At 40.0% G+C, this 25,373-nt stretch overlaps 3 protein-coding genes across 6 annotated transcripts; 1 reads left to right on the top strand and 2 right to left on the bottom strand.

The window, feature by feature from the left end:
• Positions 1-890: 890 nt before the first annotated feature.
• On the bottom strand, positions 891-3,757 carry nkap (NFKB activating protein). The gene is made up of 8 exons (XM_086084908.1): positions 3,219-3,757; positions 2,625-2,705; positions 2,459-2,523; positions 2,233-2,319; positions 2,117-2,159; positions 1,854-2,045; positions 1,304-1,453; positions 891-1,223 (listed from the first exon to the last, which is right to left on the bottom strand). The coding sequence occupies exons 1-8, from the start codon at positions 3,590-3,592 to the stop codon at positions 1,046-1,048; spliced, it is 1,170 nt and encodes a 389-aa protein (XP_085941034.1). The 5' UTR covers positions 3,593-3,757; the 3' UTR covers positions 891-1,045.
• A 1,118-nt stretch (positions 3,758-4,875) lies between these two features.
• Positions 4,876-9,194, top strand: zbtb33 (zinc finger and BTB domain containing 33). Of its 2 annotated transcripts, none has more exons than XM_086085038.1 (2): positions 4,876-5,107; positions 5,936-9,194. In XM_086085038.1, the coding sequence occupies exon 2, from the start codon at positions 5,938-5,940 to the stop codon at positions 7,723-7,725; it is 1,788 nt and encodes a 595-aa protein (XP_085941164.1). In that variant the 5' UTR covers positions 4,876-5,107; positions 5,936-5,937; the 3' UTR covers positions 7,726-9,194. The 2 variants fall into 2 exon arrangements, with proteins under 2 accessions (XP_085941164.1, XP_085941162.1); XM_086085036.1 differs by having other exon boundaries at positions 4,876-5,208; positions 5,936-9,192.
• On the bottom strand, positions 8,323-24,548 carry tmem255a (transmembrane protein 255A). Of its 3 annotated transcripts, XM_086085039.1 has the most exons (12): positions 24,325-24,548; positions 23,038-23,369; positions 22,854-22,883; positions 20,354-20,496; positions 18,953-19,015; positions 16,939-17,028; positions 15,205-15,270; positions 15,031-15,119; positions 13,369-13,440; positions 12,439-12,601; positions 12,217-12,360; positions 8,323-10,824 (listed from the first exon to the last, which is right to left on the bottom strand). In XM_086085039.1, exons 2-12 carry the CDS (start codon positions 23,093-23,095, stop codon positions 10,681-10,683), a joined length of 1,062 nt encoding a protein of 353 aa, XP_085941165.1. In that variant the 5' UTR covers positions 23,096-23,369; positions 24,325-24,548; the 3' UTR covers positions 8,323-10,680. The 3 variants fall into 3 exon arrangements, with proteins under 3 accessions (XP_085941165.1, XP_085941167.1, XP_085941166.1); XM_086085041.1 differs by lacking the exon at positions 22,854-22,883 and having other exon boundaries at positions 24,325-24,547; XM_086085040.1 differs by lacking the exon at positions 24,325-24,548 and having other exon boundaries at positions 23,038-23,536.
• Between the last annotated feature and the right edge of the window lie 825 nt (positions 24,549-25,373).

The raw sequence follows: 25,373 nt of genomic DNA, 5'->3' as shown, positions 1-25,373 counted from the left end.
ATACGGCTGTAGCTTTTGTCCTGTTTATTAATATGCAACATGTAAAAGCGCTCCAAAAAACAAACTATCCAAGTTAATTCAATTGAAAGGACCCCAAAAAAATCTGCAGGAATGTCTAGCCGATTTATATCTGGTGTAAATCTCTCATAAAAGACAATTTGATGCGTATTGGGTAGGATTCAAGGATGCAACAATCTTAAAATCTAACAATTCACCAGTTCATCAAATCAAAATAGATTTTCCGACTCAGTTTTTGTTACACCCCTAATACACACTATTATACTGTATACACATTACTTTGGAGACATGGTTGTTTAAAAAAATCATCGAAATAACTTAATTTTACAAATTTATGAAACAATTTCACCCTATGGTACATCTTTGGATTTTTATTTTTGATCTAAATTAAATTTACTGATTGGTTTCTAACTACATTGTGCTCATTTGAAGGCGATAAGTGAAACCATTGACGCATAACCGACTACAGATGCAAATGAGCAGCTGTACTATAATATGGCATTTTTTATGAAATGTATGACCAATGTTCAATGAGCAGTCCCTTTTCAAAATGCAACCAAACACATGATAGAAACTATTTTCTGGTTTGTGACTATATATGCAAATCACATAACTAGGTTATGCTAGCTCTGGCGGATCCAGCATGCAGTGATGTGTAAGCAGAAGAAAGTTGCTAGCATCCATTTTTCAGGTCGTATAGTAGTACACTTGAATCCTGCTTTTAAAGCCTTATAATTGTGTTGTTGTTTTTTGGCAGAGTTAACATTTCTGTATAGTGTCAAATTTACCAGACATTTATTTTTCCTTAACCAACAGTGAATTATTAAATGATCAGCATGCTATGATCAATAAAAATCAATGATATTTCAGTATTGGTAGTTGCAAAAATTATTTTATTAACAAATTTGCAACATGAAATAGAGTAAACGAAAACAAATAATTGATCTATCTTACAAATAAAACAAAACAAATGGTGCTATTTACATAACAGCATACGAACATTATGCTCAAAACGGAGCCGTTGGCATCATGGCTTGTCCTCTTTCCCTTTGGTCTTCCTGTAGACCATCTCCTTGAAGCTGGACAGGATCTTGCTCTCCCTTTTCCGTCTTTCCTCCTGATTGAAAGAGGCCAGCGCTCTCTTTTCATCTGCGCTGTAGATCTGGTTTTCCTTTCGCAGACGCACGGCCTCCATGCGGCGATGTCTGCAGGGGGTGACATCATCATTTCAAGTCGCTCATTCATTCATACATGAACGTAAAGCCATAAGAAGACGACTACGAACCTGCTGCCGCTCATGACGTAGCCCGACTTCTCAAAATCAGCGATCTCATTGCTCGTCAGACCAATTTCTCCTCTCCTTGGAATACGTTTTCCGGCTTTAACGTATTCCGCCATGGCCGCACCTTCGCCTGGTAGCAGAGCGTGACCAAAACTGCAAGGCAAAAAGGATGCAAGGCTTGAATATGTCGACCTATAACTGTAAATAATTATTTTCTTGGCATGGAGGTGCACATGTCGTATTTTGTTTTCTAACTTAAATACAGATAAAATAAATCATAAATTATTATTCTAAAATAAATACGGATTATCAGCTCTTTTCCCGTTTTTTTCCCCAATGTGACCCCGGGGAATATGTTTTTATTTTTTTGCCATGCTAGTGCAAAGTGTAATTGCACCTCCACTACAGTAGGTGGCAGTGGCATTCTTATTGTCAGAGACTGTGCCAGGAGTATTAGCTGCAACAGCAATTTTATAGATAAATTATACTGTTTACAGTCACGGCGGAGAGTTTGGGCGGAGGCAAAATATTTTCTTCCTCCTGGGAAACTTACTCTAAAGGTCTGTCGTCCTGAGACAGGAGCGTGAGTGGCGCTTCGGGTCCCACCAGGTTATCATCAGCGGAGCCTTTCTCCACCCACGTCACCTCGCCAGTGTCCTCCTCCTCTTCCTCGGATTCGCTGCTGCTGGATTCGCTCGACGACTTGCGGCTCTTTCTCGCCTTCTTCTTCTTGGACTTTTTGGACCTGAGAGCAAACGTGGCTTTGTTTCAGTGTCTCGCTTTGTCGAGGAAAACAATTGCAGCGGCGACACATACTTTTTGCTCTTCTTTTTTTTATTATTTTTCTTTACTCCACCCTCTGGAAATAAAAAGACACGAGTTAAGCACGTGTGTGATAAAAACGTCAAATAGAGCATTTGAACGTTACTTACCATCCGCGTCGGACTCCATGCCGCTGTCTGACTGCTTCTTATGCTTTTTCTTCTTGGATTTCTTCTTCTTTTTCTTCCTCTTTTCATCTACTAACACATGGCAGGCTCACACCACAGGATGCACATAAGCTCCATTTTGAGTTCATGGCAAAGGTTGAGAATACTCATCTTGTTTTCACCCACATCTGTTTTTTTTTTTTTATAAATGAGTGTACTACGCACGTACCTTCCGAGTTGGACGCCGAGCTGACGTTTTTCCCGTCGTCTTCGACGGGTGTGAATTCATCAGAGCTGGCGAGCAAACAAGCAAAAGTGACGTTAATCTTTCTGTGACCGACTACACTAGTGATTCAAATAAGACAAAACATTTCGGCGACACTTATTTGACTTACTCTTCTTCTTTCACCCTGGGCGAATATCCCCATACTTCGGGACAACCTTGCTCGCCGATCCTTTCTCGCTCCTTCAGCCGCCTGAGACGCACAAGCACAGGTCACACTGAACTGCTTGAGTTTGCCAATTGCCGTCTTACTATACTATACTTCCAAAAGAAACTCCACCCGTATATACACCGTTGTGTATATTTTAGAACCCGACCAATAGGTTTTTTTATTTTTAGGTTTAAGCATTTACAAGATTTGGCAGGATAAAATTCACATAGTTTGAATGTCATTATTTTTGTCTTGAGTGTAACGTGTTAAAAAAAATAGCAGATGTTTGGCCAGTGTTAGAGCTAACTAATATCGACCAATTTTTTTAAAATTCCAGAATTAGCAAACGGAAATGCTATTACTTTATTATTTTTTAAATAAGTCCTCCATTATGTTTACATTGAATTTTCTTTACTTTTTTGGCCCATTATCGCCACCCTCAGACTGGAATAAAAAACGTAAACGTAGACTAACATACTTTGCTGTTGAACTTGATATAAAGTGCTAAACGGATTAAATAAGATTGAAAAAAAGTGTATTATATATATTCTATACCTTGCCATCAGTTCTTCTTGCCTCTGTCTATGAGCATCGTCTCTCTGCTGGTCGTGGTAAAAATCGTCTCTGGAGCCGCCATGCCTCCACGAAGCCTCTCTCTGCTCGGACCAGCGGTTGTAATGGCCGTCGCCAGCGTACCTTTCTCGGGATCGGGAACGACTGCGGCGGGGGCTCCCTATTCGGAACCGCTTGATGGTCTTCGCCTCCTTGAGTCGGTGCTCCCGTTCCTGTCGCTCGCGCTCTTTGTCGCGGGGTCTCGGTAGTCTGGGCCCGAAGCTGTCCAGAGATACGCTCCTCTCTCGGCTGCGGGAGCGAGATCGGTTTCGAACGTGCCGAGGACTCTGAGAGTCCGAACGGCTGAACTGCGGCATGACTGAAGCGAATGAATCACGGAGAAATTCGCTATAAAGATGGACTGAAAGTAGCTAAGAACTAAACAAGCGTAGGGAAAAAATCCTCTGTACGATTGGTCAACAACAGACGATCTTATGTATTTTAGTTTCCTTCTTCTTGTCTGAATTTCCGTTTCCGGTTGTTTCGACGTCGACCTCAAGACTCCGCCTCATTGAGCGGATTGGCCAGTTGCTTGTGATACGTTAGCGCCTCCGCCATATTGTATGTGTCAGCTCAGCCCGCAAACTACTTTATTTCAAATACAAACAAAAATAGACACAATCCCATTTCAATAATTTTCAACATTCACATAACGAGTACAATCAAGCAAACAACAACATAGGGCATTTCCATTTCAAATAAAGGACAGAAAGGGCAATAAAAAAAAATCACAAGTACAGTCTTTCAATTAATGATACCAGTCTTGCTGCATTCTTGGCATTAAGTAACACCGAATTATTATAAGATCAGCCTGCAAACTAGTTCAAGTAAATGGGCTAAACAGTCTCAACTTTATAAATTGACTATCTACCTAATTCACAAATTAAATGAATCTAATTCAAATTTGTTCACTTACTATATGGAACTTGTACCAAAAACGAATACAGCTTTTAATCTGCTCATATTTTTCCCCCCTTCTTGAAAGGATTTTTTAGCTTTCATAACACGTTTTAATTCACATTAACGGTGAAAAAGAGTTATGACATTATTTACCTTGGTCTCCGTTTTTATTTCCACCTTATTCATACACCCCATGAGCATTTGTGTGAATTAGGCGCCCGAGTTACGGTATGAATCGACACCGGCGTTTTGTCTGCATGGAAACTGCACATTTTTAAATACAATGGGAGCTTACAATCGATTAGAAAAAAGGCTTAATAAAAACATTTATTTGTATTGTTTACATTTGCCTCAAACGCTTTGAGGTTGAAATAGGACTAGCTAAGTAGGAATTCAGCATCTGCCAAGCGGCTTGCTCATCCAATATGGCGGCCACATCGACGTACTATTGCGCGCTAAAAGCTGCATATACGTGTGTATGTCTATGCTTTCAGGACTGCCACACACACAAAACCTAAAAGTTCAGAAGTCTACTGCTACTCAAACCGGTTAAATGCAGATCCAAATGTATTATCCACAAATTATTTTGTTCACAAAGCAAACTATAGTGCAAGATAAGCACAAGAATTCTTGCTTTAAAGCAGAAAATGCGATAAAGAGCCACAACTACTTTGGGACAACTAAGTTTTATAGCTTTTTTTTTTTTTAAGCGGCAGCACTTTCGTCACTTCTCATTTTGAAGGCAGTCCAGGCAACCCGGAAGTTGTTGCCTATCGGAAAGCATCTGGGGTGTATTAAATTATGTTTTTAAATAAATGTTACTGTGTGCTTGATTTAAATATTTCGAAATGAACGTTTTGATGTCACGCAGTGGCGACTCCTCGTGGCAGTTGTGACAATCACGCGACGACGCAGCTCTCCTCGTTTGGCAGGTGAAGCCCCTTCTGCGCTAAGCCATTGTGTAGCCAAGCGGCTAACGCATTAGCTACGAACGCTATTTTCTCTATGCGGGCGGAAAACTCACAAGTCGCAGGTAAACGGATCAGTTTTCAAGATTTAATTTGTCATCCGGTTACACGTCCGAGTCAAAAGTAGTAATTGTTGTGCATTTCTGCAAGGTAATGTGTTAGCGAGATGTCATAATTGAGGCCCTCGCTGTCCTATTGTTCATAACAGGACGAGAAAACTGCTTTAGCACATCTTTTTAGCAATCAGACAGTCAACAGTAAGAGCCCTAATGTAGCTGGTACACTTTAAGACTTAAAGATAGTCTGCTAAGTTAACAGTTGATGCTATTGCTGGGCTGAAGAAAAACTAGCAAACGTCACTTTTTATTCTCGTAATCATTGTGACATAGTATCAAATGTAAGCCGAGAAATATGATCGTCAAATCTGTTGGGCCAAAAATGTTGTTAAGCATAAACACAAGATGACTGTCCTTAAATAAGATGATTCAATTAAGTAGTGATATTACTGCATGGTCAAGGTTGGCAGAAAGACAACTGAATTACTTCTAAGGAATTCTCCTAATACAATTAGTGTTTTTGACACAACACAGGAATTTTTTTAATTTTATTTCATATAGTTGGGCTGCATGCCCATCCACCAAATATTTAATTAAAAATGTACTGTCACGTCATGAAAAAATGTGAACTGCTCACCTTATCCCTCACCTAGGAACGAATTTAGAGATGCACACCCCAATGTCTCCTCTAATCCTCAATTATCTTTGTTTTACTTCCCCCCCCCCCCTCCTCCAGCCATGCCGACTCTAAAGCTGATCTCTGCGACTGACACGCAGTATTCGACAACGTTGCTGAATTCGATGAACGAGCAGCGGAATACTGGATTATTTTGCGACGTTACTATTATAGTGCAAGACAAGAAGTTCCGCGCCCACAAAACCATCCTGTCGGCGTCGAGTACATATTTCCACCAGCTTTTTGTCGTCGCCGGGCAAGTCATTGAACTCAACTTCCTTCGAGCGGAGATCTTCGAACACATCATCAATTACATCTACAGCTCCAAGATCGTGCGGATTCGCTCGGACATGCTGGAGGAGCTGATGAGCGCCGGGCAGACGCTCGGGGTGAAGTTCCTCGCGAACCTGGCGACGCCGCTATCCCGGGTCAAAGGTCTGCCTGGCTTGTCAAAGGACGAAAACCCCCAAAGCCAAACATCGTCCGAAATGAACATGCCCATCATCTCGGAGTCCTACTCCATATCTGCCGAGGAGTTCAAACAGTCGAGTAACGCCACGGATCAAGACGGGGACTCGGACGATGACGTCATGTTTGTCTCGGAGACGGACGCCAAATCGCGAGCCGCCGGTAAGCAATCGTCGGGGGAAGTCATTTATATTGACGCGGCGGATTCAGATAAAGTCGAAAAGGTGCAAAGCAAAGAACCCGCACCAATTAAAGAAGCAGGAACGCAAGAAATAAATCGTCCCGACAGAAGTCCTCTGCGCAGTCCGGACAGCAGCTCCAATAACGTCAACTCCCCCGTCCGAAGTAATCCCACGACGCCAGCGACCGCCAGCTTCACGCCCGAGACGCCCACCACGTCTCAATCGTCGGGAAACGGCAAAATGGCGGAAAACGCCGACATTTTGGGCGTCCACAAAAAGCAAATTTCCACTTCGCCGCAGCAAGGGGATTTCAAAATTAGGCTGTTGGACATCTCGGACAGCTCTCCAAGTCAAAGGAACGTCGTCAAACCCACCATAGCGACCAAAAAGACGGTCAACGCCGCCACGGAAATCGATTCCATTTCCCCTGATTGCAAAGTTTACGCCAACATAGGGGAGAACACCTACGACATCGTACCAGTTAAGGAAGATCCAGGTGAGGGCGGCTCCAAATCTAACAAAGGAAAGCGATCCATACCGGTCATACCGGATAATATCCAGCTTTCCCCTAACAAGAAAAAATCCAAATCCGAGTCCGAGGACCACTACGAGCTGATCATGGACGGCAAGACTTTCTACGTGTGCACCGTGTGCAAGCGTCCGTACGTGTGCCGGACCAGCCTCCGCCGCCACTTCAACACGCACTCGTGGGAGAGGAAGTACCCGTGCCGCTACTGCGACAAAGTCTTCGCCCTGGCCGAGTACAGGACTAAGCACGAAGTCCAGCACACGGGCGAGCGGCGCTACCAGTGCCTGATGTGCCACGACACCTTCCTCAACTATCAGCTGCTCTCCAACCACTGCAAGCAAGTGCACAACGTGGACCCCAGCGGGAAGAAGGCCAAGGACGGCGAGGACAACATCTACCGCCTGCTGCCCTGCAAGTCCATGCCGATGAAGCACAACTCGTGGGGCGCGGACGGGTCCGGCGCGCCGTTCGCGGGCGAGGACGGCGCCACGCACCGGACGGCCGCCGGGCAGGAGGGCGTCCGCCCGCCCGCGCCGGGCCACATTTTGAACTGGGATGACATTTTCGACCTGGACGAGCAAATGCTGATGGGTCGGCCCGGGCCGCCCGTCAGCGTTAGTCAACCCGAAGGCAAGTCGGACTTCAATTTTAACATTCCGGAGACGTACTGAGCCGCGCCGGTTGGCCGTCACTCGTGCCTTTTTTGGAGGCCCCCCGCTTTGCTTGGACTTCCATTCCTCCTCTGTGGATCTTTTCTTTTCTCTATGGATGAGTGAATGTTCACACACACACACGTGACTGCGCCGCATGATATTTTGAACCGCGATAACCTGGATTTCCATTCAACAAGACTAAACTTCTGACAATTAATAGACATCAGTTTGTTTAGTTTCTCCATACAGTGTTGATCTTTGAGCTGAGTGTTGAACTTTAGGCCATGTTTCCTAGAACAGTGTTTCGCAACATTTTTTAAGCAAAAGGCACATTTCACGTTAGAAATGTCACAAAATAATGGGAAAAAAATGAGTTACAAATGTGCTAATTGAACACAAAGGTATTGTTATTCTGTTGCATGAATGGCAACAGGATTCATTGGACTTTGTGCCATCTAGTGGAGGAGCACTTAATTGGTCTGTCACTATGTCATAAAAATAATCACTTTATGACCAATGAATTGAAATCAGATCCAGTCTTTAACTAACAATAACGATACGTCACGATATGAAAATGATCGTGGGTAGGTTGTCAATATAAAAAAGGTCACAGTATTGTGTATAAAAAAAATTTTTTTATTGAAGTCCCAGCAGAATATTCCTACTACGAACACTCCACATTCCCTCACTGACATCGCTCATCTTTGCACATGACAGTATCCCGATCTGAAATATATTTTTATTAATATTAGCAAAGCTGCACAAAGGGTATCGTTGAAGGTATTCAAACTTGATTTTTGACATCTTTGTTTTTCTCGTTTCTTCGAGCTCGTGTGTGCGTTGCAAGCTTTAGAGGAGTCGTCACTCAGATTATTGATGGAATGTTAGCACTTAGTATTTAATCATTGGGGAGGGCTCATTTTGTTGCTCTTAGACTTTTCACTGTGAGTGTAGTACAGATTAACATTGTTGTGTGTGTGAGAGAGATGTACAGTATAAATTCTGCATAACGTCCTTTTTGTAGAACCATGCTTGCTTTTCCTATAATTCATTGTTGTTGCTGTATAACAAAAAAAAAAAAAAGAAGTCCCGCTCGTCCTTATTGCAAGTTGGATGACAATAAATTATTCTTTTACTGTTTTAACTTTGTTCCGTGATGCTGGTTGACTTCCGTGTTCTCTTTTCAAAAACATCTTTCCCTTAACTGTACAGTTTTAAAACAGTCACTAAATATGCTTTTAATATAAATGAGCTTTATTTACAAATATGAACGTCAACGCGGTGTAAACAAAACTGTTGGTCTGCTCTTTTCCAACGTGGACTCGTTTTAAGACTTCAGGTCCACCACGAAAATTGAGTACAAGTTGTCACAGGCAAGCAAGTGTCACAAACATCAAATGTGTCAATGCACTAAACAAACTTTAATGACATAACAGAAAAGAAGCAGGCCTGAGAATCGGGGTTTCCAAACAATAAACACATCTGACGAGAGTCTCAAGGATCTATCCTCTTCCTCACGTTTTCATACATGTTTCTTCATCTTTCTCCGAGTTTCACGACGACTGCACCAGCATATTTCATCTCATGTTTTGTGACTAATTACAAAGAGTTTGTAGTCTTTAGTTTCTGCCGGGAATCTTTGGATGAAAACACAATAAATTACCCCCCCCCCCCCCAATAGACTTGAGGACAAAACTTTTAAAGTGGTAATAAATGACCAACGTCTATGTTCAAATACAACTTGCCTGTCGCGTACTGCATATCCTACTGCTGTCTGTACACCACAAGCACGTGATACCTTCTTACCGGTAACTTCGTTTAGCTAGCGATACTAATTCAGCAGTCCCCAGCAAAAAAGAAAAAGAAAAGCAAAAGTTAAAAATAAAAATTAATAGAGGTGAGCTTTTTCAAACAACTTCCTATAACATCCAATCTATAACGTGGGTTTTATTTATCTTTTAACCCTTAGTACTATAATCATAGCAATCCGCCTGTTTTTATTTTTAGGATTTTGATTTATTTTTTAGTTCTGCTCCTCCGCTTTCAGATACGTTGCGAGCGCAAATGGTTCCGTGAATACGTTGTTTTTATTTTATTTTTTAAATTGCTTTATTTAACAAATTGAGGGCAAACATTAAGCAAACAATCAGCACAAGTGGATACGTTGATTTGTAAGACGTGTCATCTCCTCTCCTGCGTCACTCTCCTCTATGACAGCGCTTCCCCTCCTCCACACATGAAAATCTGCTAGTTACCGTAATGTATGTAGAACCGATGCAAAGCTCTGATTCTCCGCTCTCTGAAACCGTTGGAATTGTGTTGCTAGAACAAATAGTTCCGGAGTTACGGTACGTTGAAGTTACTCCTCTCTATGACGCGAGACTTTCCCCTCCACACGTGACAATCTGCTAGCTACCGTAATATATGTGGTATCCACGTAAAGATCCGCTTCTCTGCTTTCAGAAGCCGTTGGAATTACGTTGCTAGCGGTTCAGGAATTACGGTGATTTGAAAAACAAGTGTCTTGTACTGTCGCCGCCGACAGTTTCTGATTTGAAGGGTTGGACCTTAGTAACACTTTTGAGTGGCATTGTCTCTAAATTAAAGACAGAATGGGACCAGATTTTTGAACAGAAACAAACTCTGAGCTCATTTCTCTTATGCTAGTCCATCAAAAATATTGACACATTTATGTGAAACTGGTCCCTGGTGCAAAAAAACAACAACAACATTGGGGACCTTAGCAAAAACAACAGAATGCTTCGGTATTGGAAGACTGTTTGCATTAAGGCAGAACGATTGTAAACAGGTTGTCTCTTCCTGGATTTGCTTGAACGGTACAAACCAAGCGTGCAAGCAATGCCCAGACTGCCTTTTTGCTCAAAAGTTAGCATCCGCCGCGGTCGCCCTCTTGTTCTCGGGTTCCACACTTTGGTCCTTTGGGGAGGCCTCGGAGATGACGTGTGAGCCCTCTTAGGGGCTGTACGGTGGCGGCTTGTCTTCCGGATGGTTGTGAGGTGGGGAGTAGCGCGGGGGCACCATGGTGGGCCACAGGTGGCTGGCTCCGGATTGAGAGTCGTCTGACAGGCCGGAGGAGTCGGCGAACATATAGGAACCCTGACAAAAGTAGAAAAACAAAATGTCCTATTTACACTTATGTCTTGAATGTTCCCCTTTATTTGCCTGGTATAGGGAGCAAGATCTGCCGTGAATTGCATATTATATTATATATATTATACCCCTCCAAAAAAAAAAAAAGTTAATAATTTCCTGTAGACAGCACAAGATGGCAGCAAAGCACTACTTTTTTTTTTAACTCTTTAACCCCCCACTCCATCACTGTCCCGTTTGCTTTCCTTTTTTTGTTCAGTTACAACTCAATTCAGTTTTGTATTTTGGGGTTGTAATTCCACGTTTGGCCATTAGGTGGGGGCACACGATCGTGTTCATTGTAAATTTTAAAGAAGAAGCAGTAAACAGGACGTGTTTTAAACTCAGCCTCATTTTTTTCAATCGACTTTATTTTTTCTAGAGATTAAAAAATAGATTACACGTCTAAATTGTCTATCATCAATTTTATAATGTACATCTTTAGACATGATTATTGATGTATATTATAAAGTTGTTAATTAAAAAAAAAGAAAACATGATTTCTACTGTAAACACATCGATCGGTACAATGTGTAATCTCTCACTATATTACATGTTTTTAAATGTGTTTTTAATATTTTAATGTGTGTTTAAAGATCTCTCTATGTCACGAAGCAGGTCAAATTGACCCATTACATTTTTTTAGTACTGTAAGTTGACTGACTCAATAAACAACTATAATTATTCATGAAATGGTGAGTAATGAAGTTTATGTTTAGATTTTTTTTCAAATCGACCCAGTAAGTCAAGTGCTCTTTCTAACATACTAACATAGGATAAAGCTTTTTGGGGTGGTCTTTATGCTATACAGTACTTATATAAGCCTTTAAGAAAGTATTACTTCTGTTATTTTTTTTTATTGTTATCTTTTTTTTTTGCAGTATAAAATTGAACTGACTGTTTAACATTTGACATTTTCTTGGATTTCTATCGTGTTCAAGCCAATTCTTAAGGAAGGATTTAGTTTGACGTGCAAAAAAAAATGTGTAAAAAGATGAACATGCCTAGGGATGATTTAAATAGTGTGTTTCTATATCACGGATTTAATTTATTGCGTGGGTGGAAGAGGTGTTCACTATTTTCAGATCATCTTTTTTTTTTGTCTGTGTATGTATATATATTTCTTGAGGTTTTATGTAATTGACTTGATTGTAACATAGTGCTTCATTTGTTTGTATTGTATTTGAGGTGTGTTGAAAAAAACAATTCTGATCATCTTTCCTCATTGAAATGAATGAAAGGGCAATTTGCTGCCGCCATCTAGTGGTTGGGGTCTGACGTGCACTCATCTCAAATCTGCTGTATCACAAGACAACAAAAATCAGCCATTGTATCTCAAGACACCACTGCATCCATTACCTGCATATCGTAGGCCGTGTAGGGTGGCAGGCAGGGGGCCGTGTTGCGGTAGGAGTTGACGTTTGTGCGCTGTGGAGCCTCAGAGGCGACTGAGGGTGTGATGGCCTCCGGTTCCGATGCACTTTCTGATGTTTGAGCGGGTGTCTATCACAAAGAAAAACATCTTGATCACCGTTCATCTCGAGCGTGGTCACAAAATCCTAACACGTCCTCCCGTCCCACCATGTCTTTGAAGCCGCCCAGCACCGCTGCAGTGATGATGCCCAGGAAGAGAGCCACGATGTTGAGGATGGTGGCCGACCAGAGCAGGTGGTAGAGGTGCACCACGTCTTGGCAGCTCTTCACGTCTGTGTACTCGTGGTAGCCGCCCACCACCTCCACGCGACTAATGCAGAGAACAGCGCAAGCTGTAGTCAGACCTCAAACGTTTAACTTTGGGTGTCACACAGAAGACGCTGTTGGACGTCAGTCGACAGTAGAGATAGACAGATATGCTTTTTTCAGGGCCAATACCAATACCCATTATCGGTAGTCAGGGAGGCCGATAACCGATATTTGAAGCCGATATACAGCTAACTGTTAGCTCGCGGGCTAACCATTCACCCATACGCAACCCCCGGGATAACTCCCAAATAGTCGCAAAAAAATGGCTATTAGGTTAGCCCGCGAGCTAACCGTTAGTTCACGGGCTAACCTAATAGCCATTAATTTGCAAACTAACCTCGGGATAACTCCCAAATAGGTTAGCCCGCAAGCTAAAGCGGGCTAAAAGCCATTCATTCACAAGCTAGCTGGTTAGCTCGCGGGCTAATAGATGCAATTTGCTGCTTATTGGCTGCTAGCACTGCACAAGCCACGAATCAGACGGTGCTGTGGTGCCGCTGACTCAGAGCAGACGGAGGAGAAAAGCGCCCGTCGGAGCAAAAACTGTTTTTAATATATTGGCCCTCAAAACAAAAAAAGAGGCCGATGCCAATATTTATAAAATGCTGAATATCGGCGCCGATTATCGGCCAGCTGATTATCGGTCTATCCCTAGTCGACAGTGGGTGACACACACAATAGGGCATGCAGGGGGAAACACACAGCTCTACAGTGGAATTGTTTTTATTTGAAAGACAGCCATAATGGGTCTAAAAAAAAGGGACCTACTTCCAAATCATGGATGGTTTCTTAAACCTTTTCAAACCATCTCTATTCTGAAGTCCCATTAGTGGATGCTCTCTGAAACAAAGGTTAAAAGAAAAAAAGAAAGATTCTTCTTCTGGTAACAATTGAATGCTGTACAGGCCAAAAATAACATTTACCGCCCACACGCAACATAAACAAAAAAACTCTCACACAAACCAAACAACCTCTCACTCTCACCACCGCCGAGCAAATCAGCATTCGAGATCTGAGATGCCAACCGTTTTAATTTTTAATTTCCCTTCATAGACAATTTTTCACTCTCAATTGGATTCCAAAATAAGTCTCACTCCAAAGTGGTTTTTGTTTTAGTAAGAGAACAGGTGCATTTAAGTTTTTGTTTTTGTTAAAGAGTTTAAAAGGTTTTCTACGGGTGAATGAGAGTTTTTCTCATATGAGGTGTGTGTCATTTCTTTGAGTGAAGGAGGTTTTTGGTGTGATAAGAGTTTTTTGGAAGTGGGATTTTTTTTGTTTGTGTGTAAGTTTTTTTTGTTTGTTTTTTACTTTGAGTGAGAGTTGTTTTGGCGTGAGTGAGTTTTTTTTTTAAGTGTGTGTTTTTGGAGAGCATGAGTGGTTTAATGGGGAGTGAGAGGTTTTTTATTTTTGCGTGAGAGTTTTTTGCTGGATGTGATAGGTGTTTGGAGGTGAGTGTTTTTTTGTGTGGATATGAGTGTTTTTGGTGTGCATGAGGGTTTTGGTGCTTGTGAGTTTTTTTGTTTTGTATTTTGCCTAGTGAGAGGTCAGTGATATTGTTGGCCTATACAGCACCTCATATAAATGCCAAGAATCACAGCAACAGGTTTTTGGTTGTGTGAGATTTTTCCTGGGAAGTGAGATCTATGGTATAAGTGAGAGTTTTTTGTGAGAGTGAGAGGTTCTTGATGGGTGGTTAAAGATGTTTTGGTGCATATGTGCGTTTTCTTGTGATTTTTTTTTTTGTGTGTGAGTTTTTATTGTTAAGTGTGAGAGGTTTGTTGCCCTTGTGAGAGTATTTTTGTTGAGTTTTGTGTGAGTTTTTTTCTTTTTTTTGGATTAAGAGTTTTTGTGTGACTGAGGTTTTTGGTGGGTATAGAGCATTTTGGGGTGGGTGAGATTTTTTATTCACAGTGAGAGTTTTGCTGGTGTATGTGAGAAGGGTTTTCGGTGACTGTGACAGGTGCTTGGAAGAATTTTTGTGAATTAAAGATTTTTTAGTTTGTTGTTTCGAGTGAGGTTTTTTGTATTATTAAGATTTCTAATGTTGAGTAGTATGAGTTCTTTTAATGAGAGGTTCTTTGTGAAAGTGAGTTTTTTTTGTAAGATGTTTGTTGTCTTTGTAAAAGTATTTTTGCTGAATGTGAGTTTTTTGGTGTGAGAATTTTTTTGGGGTGAGTGTGAGTTTGTGTGTGAGTGCCAATTTTATGTGAATTTGAGAGTTTTTTGTGTGTGATCGAGTTTTATTGGTGTGTGAGTGTTTTTGTTTGTTTGTTTGTTTGTTTGTTTTTGCGAATGTGAGAGGTAAATATTATTTCTGGCCTCATATCAAAGTGTCCCACACAAGAAAGTGCCTTAAATCTCGACTTGCTTTGAAAGCTGACGGCTCTCTTGCGAGGCTGTGCCGTCATTGGACCATACGGTGGTACTCACTTGCCACAGTTGTACAGGTCGCAGCAATAACACGTGTTGCTTCTCACGCGCAGGTTGCAGGACGTGCGAGACGACGTCTGGCAGGGCACCTGTGGATCACGTGCAACATGTAACGTCGCGTCACGTTTCTTCATACGACCTTGAACGCAAATAGTGATGGTGGGAATCTCTTACGACTCGCTCAGACGCCATCTCACCGGAGTGGTAGTCACACCGTCCTGCATATAGAGGCCTCAGGTCCTGCAATGCATTGACCACCACACACAATATGGCCGTCCAAATTAGCATATTAGCTTCTTTTTTTTCTAATAGTAGTGTACTTTGCCGTTACAATTTGCCTCTATTCACTAACATTTATTAATGTGCGTAAGACTTAATACCCTTGATACAAAGTGCTAGTGGATAAATCCATGTTTGTGCTAGTGTGCTATTTAGCACTGATCTGTCTATATTACTGGATAGCTGATAGCCAATCACGCCCGTGCAAGCCGTTGAAGCCACAGGGCAGCCATCTTACCTCTCCCATCTCGAAAATATACAAGATTCCTCGTGTAAACATTATTAAGCATATAATTTATACATGTATTTAAGGCAAATTGTAAAATGTCTGAAGTCCTCTTGTTTATGTTGAACACATTTAAAACATCAAGTACTGTCTCAAATGGTAATATAGCGGCTTCAAAAGTTTTGGCTTATCAGCTATCCAGTTATATACAGATCAGTGGTTATCTAGGCTAGTGTGTTAGCTAATACTATTGATATTGATTAGCATTATGCAAAGTTGGTTTGTTTGTGCTGAAGAAACACTGGTCAACAAACTTTTGATTTTAAATTTTTATTTTTTAATTCAGAGATTTAAGTAGATATTTCTAGATTATTTTATTGTGCTAATTCTGAATCTGACCTTGTTTTTTTCTCTTGCACGTCAGGTTTTCATAAGAGTCCTAATAATAATAACAATAATATGTAATATAGTAATGTATTTACTAGTAACATTTATGAATTAAGAGTTGGGTTCAGCAACAGGTGGAATGTTTTCTGAAACACCATAGATATAAATTACAATGCATGGTGAAATCCTTATTAGGTCAGCTTTTATAAGTCAAACTTAAAAACAAAAAATTTAAATATCTTTAATAAAACCTAATGTGCCAGAAAAAAATGAAGTTTTTTTTTAATTCAGCGTCAAAATTAGGGACACATTAAGTCATCTGATAAAAAATTGCTGTTGACCAGTGTAAGCTCGAAATGTCCTTCAACATTCCTCAAATGTTTCCACAACAATGTGAATTAATTTCAATCAAAGCTTACGAGATGAATTTTTTTAAATTGGCCTTGTATCAAGGGTTAGTGGTTCCATCATCCTAATTCCACCTTCTCGTCATTTTCCCTGGTCACTCAAAGCATGGCAATATTTTCCATCACCACCTAATTAATAAATCACTTACAGAAGTGGCATGAAGAAGCTCTTCTTGCTTTCCGCCCACTCTGACATTATTTTCACCTCATTGTTTTTTTAAGAGCGCATTAGTGGTTACTTGATGTTCGATATGACGTGCATGATGGAGAATTGCTCTCACGACCACTCTGCGAGCGACTACCACACTAGCCATGTATGTCACTCAGTCAAGGTTTATTAAACTTTGACGAGTCTGGCATTGATTAATAGGCGTGTTATACATTTAAGCACACGTCTCGCTCAAGTCTAACATACACATGTGCTCATGAGTTTGCATATGCCGGAAGAATTTGCAAGATGTGTCGCAGTTATCATTACGGGATTCAAATATAAGGCGTCTCAGGATAGCACAAGCATAGCAATAAGAAAATTCACACATCCCGCAAGGGGAAGGAAACTTACAAGCGCAACTGTCTATCGGCTTTGCTTTGTCAGTAGTTTATACTCACAATGTGCCTGGCAGCAAAAACTCCATCCACAATAGCACAGCAAAATGCAGCCACCACTCCAAAGCTGATGAAGACAATAGAAGCCACTAACTGGGAAAAGAGCACACAGCACAGTGCGCAATCAGCTGTATCGTTCATGCAGAGCTCACAAACATAAATAAGCATGCATTTTGAATTGCTTCTTCTTGTTAGCATTGCTTGAAACTAGGGCGGCAACCGATAATTATTTTAACGATTGATTATTTTGTTGATTTACTCATTCGCTGCCATTGACGCCTATAGACGTCAAAAATTCATTTTAACTAATTAATTATTTTTTTCCATTTTTTTTAACAAGAGTATAAAACCCCCCAAATTTTTTTTTGCACATTTAGAACAGATATAAAATGTGTTATTAATCGTGAGGTAACTAGTGAAGTCATGCAAATAATTACAATTACAATTTTAATCACCTGACACCCCTAATTTTTAATAACCTTTTCTTCTTTAAAAAAAAAGATTTTAAAAAAGAAAAGATTATTAAAAATGATGGCCGTCAGGCGATTAAAATTGGTCATGACTTCACTAGTCAACTAAATATCCCCCCCAAAATAATAGGTTTTCATACTCTTGTTACCAAAAGTGGAAAAAAATGTTAAACTAATAGAAATAGTTCAAATTAATTTTTGACGTCTATAGCCGTCAATGGCAGTGAATGAGTTAATTAATAAATCGGATACCTCTATTCAGGACATTATTTTAAATTGACAGTGCGTAAAATGCACAAACAAATTAAATTAAGCTTCAGTTACTGGTTTGCGTCTGCAACATGTCAGAAAGTAGAAGAAAAAAAATGGAATATTGCTTTCCAAAACAAAAGAAAATGTTTGCAAATGTTTTATTTTAGGTTCAACACAACTGAGGACTACATAAATTTGACAATATTTATTGTCGAGAGGCTGAAATTCCAAAGTTTTAGACAATTTTAAAGCCAACAGTCTCTAATCGATGCATTTAATAATCGATTACCGGTAGTTGTCCATTTATCTTTGCACGTCTAATTAAACCATACTGAGGAAATAAAATGTCTGATTTTTGTTTTTCTGATTTTAATCTTTTCTCTCTTTTTTTGTCTGTCATTTGGAAAAAACTGTGTGAAAACGATTCAGGTCATCTTTTTTTAGTTTTTTTAAAGCAGGAAATAAAATACACTTTTGTTTTTTTGAAAAATAATTGTGAGAGTGATTTGGAAAAGCCCCAAACAAAGCGACCAAAGTTAAGTTAAGTCGCTAAATTGGCAACACCGACTCTGATTTTGTAAAGTGGCTCGCCATCACATCTGCGGAAACGCACTTTGAACTACAGAAGCTGCTAAAAATGAAACTATTCATGCCAAAAAAATAAAATTAATGGGCAAAGTGATTAATTACTGAGCCGTGATTGAACCTGAAAAGCATTAGTGACAGGTTATTCTTTTTGACCAGAGGAAGGCTGCTTGACAGTATGAACACTACTGCTTGTCCAGTAACGCCAACTTAGCAAAAATGCTAAACCAGCATTGAACATTAGTCTACTGTAACAGGAATTGTATCATGATGACACAGGCAATCAACATACATAAACAGCATCAGCAAAAATCATCAGCAAGGTTTTAAACCAGGGGGTCAGTCGGCCATGTGTCGTAAGTCGTCACGGCACGCACTGACCGGGGCGCTTGCCGTCCAAACTCTGCTGTGTAGTTGGAAAAGGTGTCACAGGCCAAAGTCATTCATCACGTCAGTTCGGACAGCCTCCCGCTGCAATTTCTCTCCCCACATTCCGGTGTGGACATCTGGCCTGCTCCTCTTACAGTGTGCATCTATTTCTGGATGCGGATCACTGAGCTCGTGTACACAAACCTCTGCAGGCCCGACTTGGCTCTGCTGGGGTGTTGTGTCATTGCGCTGGCACAATCATCGAACTGCCGCTGTAAAGGAAATGGGACGAGTGCTCTGGCACTGTCCGCGCGAGCCGACGCCGATGTCACAATGCTTACCATCTGCCTCTTGTTCTCGATCAAATGCGAGCCGATGATTCCCAGGAAAGAGCCGAAGCCCAGCTGGAAGGAAAGAAGATGATATACCTTTAGGGACAGTGATCTTTCATTAGAGTTCATTTTATTTCATTTTGACTTTTGTTTTTTCAATTCTGTTAGTTTTAATTCGTTTTTTGTTTTTGTTATTTTAGTTTTTCCCCCCAAATGTTAGTTTTATTATTAGCTTTAGTTTTTTTAAATGGAGTATTTATCAAGTGCAAAATTTCAAAAAATGTCACAAAGTATTGTGTAATAAAGTCAACTACAATTCCCAAACAACTGTTTGACCGTCCTTCTTCTGTCCAGCCATACATTAACCCAATTTAACATGAATCCTGAAAGCTAATGCTTGAATATTAATTGACAAAGACAAAACCAAAGTACATTTTTGGTGTAATTCTAGTTAGTTTCATGCATGTAAAATGCCTTTTTTTTTTTACAAAAAAATTCTGACTAAAAGTTTTTTTTTATTATATATATATATTAAAAAAAAGACATTTTACATGCACTGATTCAATCGTTTTCGTTATCCTTGATTTAGGATAGGGCTGGGTTTAAAAAAATCGATTAATCAAATCAAATCGATTTTCCTTTTCATAGCGCAATAGCGATTCTTAAAACCATGAACCATCCTTTAATATGTCATTTTGCTTTAAATTAATGTTAAAATAGAATTTTACTTCAAGGATTTAAGTTTTTTTTTGTATCGTGCTATATTCTTGGAATTTAATGTTGATTATAATTTAAAAGTATTTTCTTACATTTACGAAATACCTGACATATTGCACATAAAAGACAATTCAGAATCTTTTAAATTTATATTTACAATTATTCAAATAAAATACAATGATAATTATATATATATATATATATATATATATATATATATATATATATATATCCAAAAATATAAAAAACATAAATTTAAATTTAAATGATAAATCATATATATAACAAAAAATGGTACTGTGTGAAATCCATAACTTAATTTTACCTCTGATGATGACAACACATTCTTTATGCATTTAGCATCAGTACAGTGGATCCTTCAAAGTCAAGTAAAGCCCATATCCTCTAGATCAGTTTTACATAAAACAATATTTTGACAGCTTGGCATAGAAAAAAACAATAAATGAATGAGAGATACGGATGTTAAAAATATTTTCTAAAACATGTCAGAATACTAAAAGTGTCGAAAGACAAATAAATGACAAAAAGTCTTCAGCCTCTAATGATGATTAATGAATGCTGGGAAAATTCACCCCACAGCCTTCCGGAATTGCGAGTGGGAAGCGCTCGCCTACTTTACATGTCGTGATAAGTGGCAGTGGGTGAGTTGGCGTCTGTTCCATGCACACTCACGATGAGGCCGGGGTAGTAGCCGCCCACGGTGATGTTTTGCGTCCTGGTCGTGGCTGCCAAGCCAAAGATGAGGATGAGCACCGACACGATGAGCAGCATCACTGTGACGATGATGGATTTCCTCTTCCTCCTCTTAAAAGAACCTGGAAAAGAACAGACAGTCATTTTCAAAAACTGCTAATAAATCAGAAATGTCAGCTGACTAAATCCTACCGTAGCCATCTTGCGTTATACATTGTGTTAATGTTAATAATCATTTGTAAGAGTTTATGGATCAGTCGAAACGTGTGACAGGAAGAGGGCAGAAAGGGAAGCTGAAATAAGACCTCAGCTACCATCTTGGGCCATCTTGTGTCAGATTTCATTCAAAATCAATAGGGCTCATTTTATCACAAGTGGGACCCAAAGTCTCCTGTTCAGTTGTGTGGCTTTGCTGGGACGACAGTAACATATTGTTCATATATGGGACAAATGCTGTAAATAATGTAGTCTACTGTATATCTGTATCAGACTAGTGCTGTCACTATTGAATCTTTTTTTTAAATCGATTATCCTATCAATTATTCCATCGAATAATTGAGAAATAACCCCCTGCCGCCCCCCCAAAAAAATTTGTATTATTATTTTATTTATTTATTTGTCAATCCACTAAGGTTTACGTAAGTTAAATTGAATGGAGTGCTCATAACATGCATTACTAAACACCAACATTAGCCTACGCTAAACGGTTAGCAATATTGTGATTAGCATGAGCGCACTAGCGATTACCACTTCAGGTTCAAAAATAAAAAAAAACTAACTACCATTTAGTTTACACATACATCATTATATCTACATTACGCATGTAATAGTGTCCTAAAAGTCACTTACAGACGATGCTTCAACATTATTCGATGAATAAACAATCACTAACAATCAATAACTTTTTGTTCCTGTCTTCTTCTGGGCACGTTTAGTGCATGACTGCCTTCTACTGGTTAAGTAATGAACACCTAATAAATAAAATAATAATAAAACTGAGTGGTAGGTTATTTTTTGAAAAGATGACAGCCCGACATTTCCTGTGATTTGGGGAAGCTCAGTGTGCTGTATCGTCTTTCACTGCCATTGACGGCTATAAACGTCCAAAAATCATTTGAACTATTTCTATTAGTTTAACATTTTTTCCACTTTTGTTACCAAGAGTATAACAACCTAAAAAAAAATATTGTACATTTAGAACAGATATAAAATTTGTGATTAATTGTGAGTTAACAATTGAAGTCATGCGATTAATTACAATTAAAAAAAAATGATCACCTGACGCCCCTAATTTTTGATAATCTTTTTTTTTTATGTCTAGGTTTTCATACTCTTGTTAACAAAAGTGGAAATAATTTTAAACTAATAGAAACAGTTCAAATGAATTTTTGACGTTTATAGGCGTCAATGGCAGTGGACGAGTTAATAAAAACCCACTACTAGGTCAGTGAGCGTTTTTGAGCAAAAATGTGTCCACATCAACATTCTGCATTACAACAGTGTGGCTCTGTAGTAAAAGCGTGAATACTAGGCTGGCCTGCCAGCAGTCCAGACCCGTTTCCCATTGAAAATGTGTGGAGAATTATGAAACTCAAAATACTACAATATAAACCCGAGACTTGCGGAACTAAAGTTGCACTTTAAGCAAGAATGGGGGAAAAGTACACCTACAAACCTTCAACAGTAAGTGTCGTCAAACATGTTGTTAAAAGGAAAGGTTTTGTAACACAGTAGTAAACACGCCCCTATCCCAGCTTTATACAGATACAGGCCCCAAATTCAAAATGAACAAGAAACAACCACGTTTATCAGTACTTTGAACATTAACTATACCCTTACTCATTATGACGCTGCATTGACTGAACAATGAAACCATATAGTTGAGATTATAAATATAATTGTGAAAAAGTTCACCGAGTTTATCACTCACTGTATTGACCACATGTTTGAGAGTGCATGTGCACAGACAAGCCATTCCCCTCAAAATTACCACTGTGTTTTGTCACATCACTCTCCACTACCACAATTACCAACCACAGAGCAATTAGCTTGATAGCAACTCCCATATAGAAGTAAGTTGATTATGTCATCGACAACTAGCCAGTCTGGCTTCTTTGAAACAAAAGTGGAGTCACTCGCTCCCTGCTGCCTGTTAGCGAGAATGCATTTTGGTATTGGTTACAGCTCCATCCAGTTTTTGTAGTCTATACATCTAGACGAAAAATATGTCAAGTAGGATTAATTCATCAGAACCACTCATTCTCTTTCTGTCACCTCCATTGACACGTCAACAAAACAGAGAAATGCCTTTTAACTTGGGAGACTTAGAAATAAAAATGTGACTTTCCCTCCCAATTGTGTGGAACTTTAACAGCCACAACAACACATCCTAACACTGCTCTTTCTATTATGTACAACAGTGTTGTTGTCTATTTTCCAGGAGCACGATGCATAGAAATAAGCATGCAGGGTGCCGCACCTGCAGTGACGCGCTGCGGCCTGGATGAACCTGAAAAAATACGTGATGTAACATCAATGTATTGCTTATTATGATGATCAATTTGAAAGCTTGTCATTCTCTAGTTTAGCTCACACGCTAACCACACGTGTCGTTCTGACACGCCGTTGACCTTGCAACATGATGCACATACACACACACCTACCGATGCTGATCTCCGAGAGCGTCAGCCCGCTGGACTGGAGGCTCGGCGTGGGGGGCATGTTCGGCCGCGGACGATGGAGCCCGCCGCTTGTAGTCTAACCGAACGAGCCAAGCGTGACGCCTCGACGTTATTCGCTGTAAATCTTCGAGCCGGCTGTCCGTAGTCATTGAATGGACGGTAGCGTCTGCTCGAGGACCGCAGTTACCTCCCTCGACCAAGCTGCCTCCTCCCCCCGACTGAGTCTCTCACATCCCCGCGTCTGCTCGCACGTCCGTCGGTCACTGTCCTCGCCGTGTGTCGGTGTCTGGGAGTGGGTTCGCGGCAGTTGGGCTCTGTGTGCGCATGTGTACAAAAACACACGGTAGCTAGCTTGAAACCTGTTGGAATTGACTCGCTACTATTACCTTGTTTTTTAAATTAATATCAACACATACACATTTTTTTTTTAAAATAATATCACCATATTAATTATGTTGGTTCAAACACGTACAAATATTTGTATTTTAACAATATCTTCATATTAAATTTCATGAAAAAGTCTATCTTTCAATTTAGCCTACTGTGCGCCATTTTGTTCAATTTAGCTAGCAAATAGTTACCTTTGTGCTTTAAAGCCTATGAGAAAATACAGCAAGTCAATTTCAAAAATATAGATAAAAGTAATTCATTATAAAATAAGTCTTTAAAAAAAAAATCGATCACTTATTTTTCACACCTGCTCTCCGCTCACTAATTTGAAATAAAGTTAGAAAAATAATTTGGTTACAGGTAAAACATTTTTAGGAGAGAAAATAGTTATTTTGTAATAATAATTTAAATAACGTTGACATCACATTTGGTCGTTGGTGGATGGAAATACGAAGCTTCAAATTCATTGAAGATTGGGAGTAACCACATGACAGTGACAAACAAAATACAGTACTTTTTTTTTTATGTAGTCGAAGTCATTTAGGAGAGATTTGTCACATAGCCCCCTCTAGATTTTACATCAACTACATTGTTGTTACAGTAGATGGCTATGTAGCCCCATCTGCTGTCAGACATATGCATCTGCATTAAACAACTGGTGCAAATACTGGTTTTCATCAGAAAACTATTGAATTTATGCAAACCGGCACCAAGATTATTAAGCATTAAATACATTTGTTGTATACTGCTTGCATGAACATTCATTTGGTTGTATTGTCATGGCCATCACAATGCTCTATAATGGTTAGTTAGCATGCTTCTAGGTTAAGACTCTAAAAATGTCCATAGGTGTGAATGTGAATGGTTGTTCATATTTGCCTTGCGATTGTCGACCAATCCAGGGTGTACCCCCAACACCGCTACCGCCCAATCAGCAGGAATGGGCTCCAGTTTACCTGCAATACAAAAGAGGATAAGCAGCATAGAAAATAAATGGAAGGATGAAATTGTTAGTACATCTGCTTCACAGATCTGAGGTTCAGGGTTCGAATCTTCACTAAGTGTGCTTGTTCTCTTTTTGTGTCATCACTGGTGTGAACATGAGTGTGAATGAATGTTTGTTTGTGCCCTGTGATTGTATGGTGAGCAGACCAGTCCAAGGAATACTCCGCCTCTTGGGCAAAGTCAGCTGGGATCAGCTCGAGCTCACCGTGACCCTAATGAGAACAAGCACCATAGAAAGTGGATGTGATGTTGGAGTGTTAGATTACACAAGACAACAATGCAATGCAGTCAACCATATTCAAGGTTTCCCTGCGTGAAGCTCCCCAAAGTTCAAATGTACATCCCGATTCCCTACCGAAGCTTTTCAGCACCAAACTCTAATTTTAACATGATAGATGCGCTGAAAAGTATTTTTAAAAGTCATCATGACACTCAATGTGCTCCTTTGGCGGGCTTTTAGCAAAAGTGCAACATGCTGAGAATGAGTCCCCATTCACCATGAGATTCACACAAAGAAGCACGCGCGGACGCACGTTCCAAATATCCAGTCGTTTTTTTTTTCTTTCCATGACGCAACTTCTCTTTTCATGTAACAGAAAGCCGGCCTCACAAGTGAGTCCTCTCACACTCGCACCCGGGCTAGCACAGTGGTGCTACGTGACTGTTGTGCAGATGGCTTAGTGTGGCAGTGGGAGGGAGAGGACTCCTTGAACTTGAGGAGTTTATGTCGAACGCTTGCAAAGAAGCTCTCGCAACGATGCGGGATGTATGTGCATGTCACCGTGTCATTAATTATGCTGTTTTCAATGCTTGGAAGTACAGAATGAAATACAGCAAAAAAATAGATTCATCGTAGCGGTTTTAGCACAGGTACATGATTGCGGCATAAGGGAAATGATTGGCTGTGTCTTTTGTGTTGTAAC

The sequence above is a fragment of the Leptonotus elevatus genome, chromosome 9 (genome assembly GCF_054856555.1).
Source record: "Leptonotus elevatus isolate MCC_2025b chromosome 9, RoL_Lele_1.0, whole genome shotgun sequence".
NCBI lineage: Eukaryota > Metazoa > Chordata > Actinopteri > Syngnathiformes > Syngnathidae > Leptonotus > Leptonotus elevatus.
Note: the sequence above shows the minus strand (reverse complement) of the source record. Positions and strands in the feature narration are given on the sequence as shown.

What these genes read in the sequence shown, in the direction of transcription:
- nkap (XM_086084908.1), bottom strand. Translation starts at nt 3,592, where the DNA reads ATGCCGCAGTTCAGCCGTTCGGACTCTCAGAGTCCTCGGCACGTTCGA. An exon ending in CCCAGGGTGAAAGAAGAAGA is followed by an intron (nt 2,524 to 2,624) that starts GTAAGTCAAATA and finishes TTTGCTCGCCAG; the next exon opens with CTCTGATGAATTCACACCCG. An exon ending in CTCGGCGTCCAACTCGGAAG is followed by an intron (nt 2,320 to 2,458) that starts GTACGTGCGTAG and finishes ATGTGTTAGTAG; the next exon opens with ATGAAAAGAGGAAGAAAAAG.
- zbtb33 (XM_086085036.1), top strand. Translation starts at nt 5,181, where the DNA reads ATGCGGGCGGAAAACTCACAAGTCGCAG. An exon ending in GGAAAACTCACAAGTCGCAG is followed by an intron (nt 5,209 to 5,935) that starts GTAAACGGATCA and finishes CCCCTCCTCCAG; the next exon opens with CCATGCCGACTCTAAAGCTG.
- tmem255a (XM_086085039.1), bottom strand. Translation starts at nt 23,095, where the DNA reads ATGCCCCCCACGCCGAGCCTCCAGTCCAGCGGGCTGACGCTCTCGGAG. An exon ending in AGATGGCGTCTGAGCGAGTC is followed by an intron (nt 15,120 to 15,204) that starts GTAAGAGATTCC and finishes CGTGATCCACAG; the next exon opens with GTGCCCTGCCAGACGTCGTC. An exon ending in GACCTGTACAACTGTGGCAA is followed by an intron (nt 13,441 to 15,030) that starts GTGAGTACCACC and finishes CCTTTGTTTCAG; the next exon opens with AGAGCATCCACTAATGGGAC.